The sequence below is a fragment of the Magnolia sinica genome, chromosome 4 (genome assembly GCF_029962835.1).
Source record: "Magnolia sinica isolate HGM2019 chromosome 4, MsV1, whole genome shotgun sequence".
In the NCBI taxonomy this organism is placed as follows: Eukaryota; Viridiplantae; Streptophyta; class Magnoliopsida; order Magnoliales; family Magnoliaceae; genus Magnolia; species Magnolia sinica.
In genome coordinates this window covers 64,896,269-64,903,213 of record NC_080576.1, presented here as the reverse complement: position 1 = coordinate 64,903,213, position 6,945 = coordinate 64,896,269, and the positions used below count along the sequence as shown (strand labels likewise).

General features: G+C 49.4%; 3 protein-coding genes across 3 annotated transcripts; all 3 read left to right on the top strand.

Annotated features, from left to right (window-relative positions):
* Window positions 1-261: 261 nt before the first annotated feature.
* LOC131244160 (uncharacterized) lies at window positions 262-990 on the top strand. Its single transcript, XM_058243809.1, has one exon. It carries the CDS (start codon window positions 262-264, stop codon window positions 988-990), a length of 729 nt encoding a protein of 242 aa, XP_058099792.1.
* Window positions 991-1,486: 496 nt separating this feature from the next.
* Window positions 1,487-2,188, top strand: LOC131244159 (uncharacterized). The gene is made up of 2 exons (XM_058243808.1): window positions 1,487-1,879; window positions 1,979-2,188. The coding sequence occupies exons 1-2, from the start codon at window positions 1,487-1,489 to the stop codon at window positions 2,186-2,188; spliced, it is 603 nt and encodes a 200-aa protein (XP_058099791.1).
* A 189-nt stretch (window positions 2,189-2,377) lies between these two features.
* On the top strand, window positions 2,378-3,908 carry LOC131244158 (uncharacterized). The gene is made up of 2 exons (XM_058243807.1): window positions 2,378-2,788; window positions 2,976-3,908. Exons 1-2 carry the CDS (start codon window positions 2,378-2,380, stop codon window positions 3,906-3,908), a joined length of 1,344 nt encoding a protein of 447 aa, XP_058099790.1.
* The last annotated feature ends 3,037 nt before the right edge of the window (window positions 3,909-6,945 follow it).

Sequence of the window (6,945 nt, the reverse complement as noted above, 5' to 3'; positions counted from 1 at the left end):
ACATCCTATGTGTCTGCAACTTTGGCTCTGGCCCCCATTGACCTCCGCCATCGACTAGAGAGGAGAAGACAGGACAGAGTGCTCGAGGTGACTGAGGCCTCTCAAGAGACAGTAGTTGAGAATCAGAATCCTTGGGAAGCTCACCTTAAGGAACTCCGCGACTAGTTTAAGACATTTCAGAAGAATCAGCAGTCTGCATCCGTCCCAACTGTTGTCCAGGCGATGATGGATAAGACCGAGCCTCCCTTCACCTTAAAAATCATGGATGAGGTGATGCCACAGAGGTTCAGGATGCCTCTAGTCATCCAATACTATGGGTTTGGAGACCCGTCAGAACATGTGGAGTCCTACCGTTCGTGGATGCAGATCCAGTCGGCCACAGACACAATGATGTGCAGAGCCTTCTCGATAACCCTCTCCATGTCTGCTCGGAGTTGGTTTCGACAGCTTAAGCCAAAGTCAATCGGCTCCTTCGCAGAGCTCAGCAGATTGTTCCTTACCCAGTTCATCTATGGTAAGAAGAGTCGAAAGCCGACTACCCATCTATTTACCCTCAAACAGGGGAGCAAGGAGTCATTAAAGGACTTCATCGCTCGCTTCAATGAGGATACGCTGTTAGTAGATGACTATGACAACAAGATGACACTCTCCGCCACGTTCAACAGACTCAGAAAGGGAAAGTTCGTCTTCTCGATTGGGAAGAATCCGCCGACTACTTCGGCTGGGCTCATCAGCCGAGCTCAGAAGTATACCAATGCCAAGGAGTTCTCCAACTCTCGCAAGAATTTCCAAGTAGCCAAGCAATCATCCAAGGAAAAGAGATCGAGGAATGAAGAGCTTCAGTCATCCAGCAAGAAGCTAGACGATCGTGCCTCTTGCGATCGCCGACTAAGCAGGAGGCCTGAAAGCAAGTTCTGCTCCTACACTCCCCTCAACATATCCCCGGAGCAGATCCTGCTTGACATTAGGGCTCAAAAACTCCTGTATTAGCCAGTTTGCATGAAGGCTGATGCAGAATAGCGAGACAAGCGCAAGTACTACCGTTTTTATCGTGATCATGGTCACAATATGAGCGACTGTGTGGATCTCAAGGATAAGATCGAGACCCTCATTCATAAGGGTCACCTGCGACGATACGCTAAGTAAGAAAAGTCAGCTCGGGGAGAAGAGTAGCTGAGCAAGACTGCTGAAGATCCCACTGAGATACGCACCATTTATGGGGGTTCATCTGGTGGAGGCGACTCGAATAAGGCTCGCAAAGCTTATTCCCAGAGCTTAGACCTAGAGTATTACATTTCGACCAAGGAAAGAACTCCGAGTGAGCCCCTGCAGCTTAACATTCACAGAGGATGACGTGCTTGGAATTCAACATCCGCACAATGATGCCCTGGTGGTGGCAATAACTATTGTTAACCACAAGGTTTAGCACATCCTGATTGACACCGGAAGTTCGACTGACATTATCTACTCCGAGGCGTTCGAAAGAATGGGTGACAGGTCACACCTCCGACTTGTGAAGACCCCGCTACATGGTTTTGCCGGAGATAAAGTAATCTCTGAGGGAGCCATCTCCCTCCCCATGACAACAGGGGAAGGGCAGCATCAGGTCACGCTTCTGGTAGATCTCATCGTAAATGTACCATCGGTACATAATGTGATACTGGGTCGACCTTCCCTTAACGCGATGAGGGTAATCGTGTCCACCTACCATTTCATGATGAAGTTCCCCATAGAGGGAGTTGGATACCTCCGAGGTGATCAGTGCGAGGCTCAGAGGTGTTATTCTATGGCAGTAAGGAAGGGTTCAGTGAAGCAGGCCCTCACTGTGAACATCCTCGACCCCAGAGCTCCTACAAAAGATGACTTCACGGAGGACTTGGTGACCATCCTGCTCGAGGAAACTGACCCAAGCAGAACTATTCAGCTTGGATCATCGCTAAATTCTGAATAGAGGTCTCAGATGTTGACTTTCTTACAGCAGCATAAGGACATCTTCTCATGGTTGCACGAAGACATGTCGGGCATCTCCCCCGATGTTATGGTCCACAGGCTGAACGTGGACTTGGACCACAGGCCAGTAAAGCAGAAGAGGAGAGTGTTTAATGCCGAGAGGTACTTGGCTATAGCAAATGAAGTGTCAAAGCTCCTCAACGTCAGATTCATCGAGGAAGTGCATTATCCAGACTAGATCGCAAACGTGGTCCTTGTGAAGAAAGCTAACGGAAAGTGACGGGTCTGTGTAGACTACTCGGACCTGAACAAGGCCTGCCCCAAGGACAGCTTCCCCCTACCTTAGATTGATCAATTGGTGAACAACACAGCTAGACACGAGCAGCTCTCCTTCCTTGACGCCTACTCCGAGTACAATCAGATCGCGATGCACCCTTCAGACAGGCAAAAGATGACCTTTGTCATAGATAAAGGTCTCTACTATTACCGGGTCATGCCCTTTGGCCTGAAGAATGCTGGAGCGACATATCAGAGGCTGGTGAACCAAATGTTTGCCAAGCAGATCGGTCAGACCATGGAAGTCTATGTCAATGACATGCTAGTGAAGAGCATCAGAGCGTCTAACCACATCGCGGACCTTGGAGAGACCTTCTTGATCCTCCAGGAGTACCGCATGAAGCTAAATCCCTCCAAGTGTGCCTTCGGAGTCGGCTTAGGCAAGTTCCTTGGGTTTCAAGTTAGCCAGAGGAGCATTGAGGCGAATCCCAAGAAGATCAAGGCACTGCTTGACATGAGCTTGCCCCAGACAACAAAGGAAATCCAATGCCTCACCGAATGGGTAGCAGCACTCGGTCAATTCATATCTCAAGCCACGGATAAGTGCCTCCCCTTTTTCCAACAATTGAAGGGTTATAAGAAGGCCGAGTGGACCTCAAAGTGCATTACAGCAGCTAAAACAATACTTGGGCTCACCTCCCCTACTTTCCAAGCCGGAAGAGGGTGAGCCCCTTTTCCTATATTTGGAGGTATCCATCTCGGCCGTCAGCTTTGCACTTATTAAGGATGTTGGGGGCAGGAAGTACCCTGTCTACTATGTAAGCAAGGCAATGGTACCCGCTGAGATTAGGTACCCAAGTATGGAGAAGTTGGCGCTCAGCTTAGTCTTATCGGCACGAAGGCTGCGTCCATATTTCCAAGCACATACTATTGTGGTCCTGACCAACTCCCCCCTCAGGCAAGTCCTTCCAAAGCCCGAGGTGTCAGGACAATTAACCAAGTGGCCGATAGAACTCGGGGAGTTTGACATCCGGTATTGGCTGAGAACTGCAATTAAGGGTCAGACTATGGCTGATTTCATAGCAGAGTTCACCACTCTGAATACAGAGATGGCAGACGCAGACTCGAAGGCAATCCCCACGACCTCCCCAGATCCCCCACTTATCCAAGACGTAGCGTCAGACAGTGAGCGTAGATGGATCCTTTATGTGGACGGGTCGTCCAACTCTAAGCGCGCAAGGGCGAGGATTGTCCTGGTTGCGCCCGATTCAACCTCCATCCAGTACGCTATCAGGATCGGATTCAAAGCCTCCAACAATGAAGCAGAGTACGATGCCTTGTTGGCTGGACTCAAACTAGCAGCTAGTCTGAGGGTTCATTCTCTTGAGGTGCGATGTGATTCTCAACTTGTTATAAATCATATCTCCACCGAGTACTGGACCAAGGAAACCAAGATGGTGGCTTATCTGGCCGAGGCCAGGAAGTTGATAGAGAAGTTCTGGAGCTGCATCATCAATCAGATTTCAAGGACAGAAAATTCTTGGGCGGACGCCCTCGCAAGGTTAGCCTCAACTATAGAAGGAAAGATTCTTAGGATTGTCCTTATGAAATTTCTGGATAGTCTGAGCATCGACGAGGATGATCAGGAGATGATGAATCTGGTGGAAACTACTCCGAGTTAGATGGACCAAATCTACAGCTACCTCACATCTGGTGAAGTCCCCCAGGACAGACTAGAGGCCCGACGCCTGAAGATCAGAGCTGCACGATACATAGTTTTAAGAGTCCTATACAAGAAGGGGCATTCACACCCCTACCTTAGGTGCCTCAGACTCGATGAAGCAAACTATGTGATCCGAGAAATTCATGAGGGAATTTGCAGAAACCACTCTGGTGATCCCGTCTTAGCTCTGAAGATACTCCGTTAGGGGTACTTTTAGTCGACCATTCAGGAAGACTCCAAAAACTATGTCCAGAGATGTGACAAGTGTCAGAGGTTTGTTGTCATGCCAAGGCAGCCTGCGGAAGATATGACCCCTATGAGCGGACCATGGCTGTTTGCTCAATGGGGAATCAACATCATTGGACCTCTACCCACTGGAAAAGGACAAGTTAAGTTCACTATCGTAGCAGTCGACTATTTCACTAAGTGGGCTAAGGCCGAACCAGTGGCAAAGATTACAAAATAAAAGGTGATCGACTTCATCTGGAAGAATATCATCTGTCGATTCGGAATCCCGCACACCATCGTCTCTGACAACGGGAAGCAGTTTGATAATAATAGATTTTGAGGCATATGCAGGGGGCTCAGCATCTCAAATGCATACACTTCGCCTCAACACCCGCAGTCCAATGGACAAGTCGAAGTTGTAAACAAGGCCATCAAGCACCCTCTCAAGACTAAGTTAGAAAAAGCGAAAGGCAACTGGGTAGATAAGCTCCCATTCATCCTTTGGGCTCCAGGACTACAGCACAATCGTCTACTGGAGAGACTCCATTTTCACTATCTTATGGCTTAAAGGCGATCGTCCCAGTCGAGATCGGCCTCCTGATAGCTCGGGTCAGAAACTACCAAGAGGATCAGAATGCCGAGCAGATTGCAGCAAACCTTGACCTGCTCAAGGAAGCCAGAGACGTTGTCAGACTCTGAGTCACCTCTTGGCATTAATAGGTGGCGTAGTTCTATAATTCCAGGGTCAAAACGAGGTGGTTCCAGTCAGGAGACTTGGTCCTCCGCCGCGTCCTCCAGAATACAGTAGAGCCGGGGGCTGGGACACTCTGACCAAACTGGGAAGGGCCTTATCGCGTGGTCAAGTCAACCAAGTCGGGCTCCTACCACTTAGAAGATCTCGAAGGGCGTCAGCTCCCCCATCCCTAGAATGCTGAGCACCTGAAGATCTACTATCTATGAGAATCTACTGGCCATTAAAGGCTTTCAATAAATGTATAGCTCAGAGCTACTATCCTTTTAAGGCTCTTAATAAAAGTCTCTTTCTACATGGTCCACTTGTGTGGTCTATCTACAAACAAAAAGAATTGCCTCTTATAAGCGAGGCAAGCTCAATGGACTGATCCCTTAAAGAAGGGGTTGGCTCTTTAATCCATGAAAATCTACAAAGGGGTCCTCTCATATGCAGAGACAAAAACCCATAGGTGAACCGATCCCTTAAAGAAGGGGTCAGCTCATCATATATTAAAAGATCTACAAAAACAACTAAGGGTCGCACGCCATTCGTGCGGGGTTGACCAACAAATTATCACGCAACAACCAACACATGTAACTACGCCCTTGACTAAAGGATAAAAGGTTAAAAAATAATTATCCACAAAATTATTATCCATAGTAACAAACCGCTGCATAGTCATTCATGAACTTGACGCAACTTTGGGAGAGGGTGTCGGCTATCCTCGATTCTGGCACATGCTTGGCTGCCCAAGGGTTCAGCAAAGCCATGTGATAACCAAGAGGCAGAGTCTCTAGAGGAGTGGGTTTGGAAGCTCCTCCAACCCCATTGGCTATAGAATCTAGGGCGGCCGCCTCGAGCGTGACAATGTATCCGACTAGGCTGTCGGTTCGGCCGGCTAAGAGCTCAGCCTCAGCAACATCGCGGCAGGATACGGATCATGCGGGGATGTCAGCATCCAGAGTCTCCCCGACCACCTCTTTCCCTATCCTGGGGGGACCCGCAAGGACCGAAGGTGAAACCTCAGGGGCTTGCTCCTCTGGAGTCGGCATTGAGATGGTGATAGGCTCAACTCCGACGAGGACCTCGGGGGCTCATACTTTGGGAGTAAGGATAGGGGCAGTGGCAAGATCGACATCGGTTGGGGTTGTGGCAGGCATGGCATCGGCTGAGAAGGTCATGACTGCAGCCGAAAAGAATCCAGCTTCGGAAGCTGGGATGGTCATGGCTGCAGCCAGAACAGGCTCAGCCTCGGAAGTCTTCCTCTTCTTCGACGTCACCTTCGTCCTAGGCTTGGATGAGAGGACTATGTCCATCGTAGGGCATGGCACAATTGGCCTCCTCCTCTTTGAGCCACTTGTCTCCATTCCTGCCTAAAAATGAAAGAAATCAGCCAAAGTAAAATCTACTGAATGTTAGCAAACAATCTCTGAGGACCCTTATCCTGCTTACCCAGAGCGAAGAGTGTGGACTGGAGTCTACATAAACCAGACGACACCAGGTTCTCCCCGTTAATGAGTTCAAACCAGACGCGTTGGTCCCTAACGAGCAATCTGGCTCGAGCAACCTGCTGCTGTTGGAGAGGAGAGAGGTCTGGGGCCCCTTTCAGCTGAACTACAAGCAGAGGCAGAGCTCGAGTTAAAACACAGAAGGACAAATCAAGCATAAAATGCGATGAAAAGAAGTTCCTGACCTGGGTTGGCAAACTTGGTGGGGACCCAAACCCGTAATCCATCTAACTCAGAGGCAGGGGCCTCCCATTCCCCCGAGGCCCAGAACCACTTCCATTTTCAATCCTTGTTGGAAGTAGGAAGTTGGGTTACCAGACCCGGGATGCATGGAGACCTAGCCAAGAAGTAGTACCATGCCGGCTCCAACCTGTCGTACTTAGCATGTACAAAAATAAGAACTCGTTCAGCGTCAGCCTCTGGCTCTTCACTCGATGCTAGAGAATAAAGGTGGAGACGAGGATCCTCCAGGAGTTCGGGACCAGTTGGCCCGGCGCCACTCCCAGCTGTGCAATTAGTTTACGCAC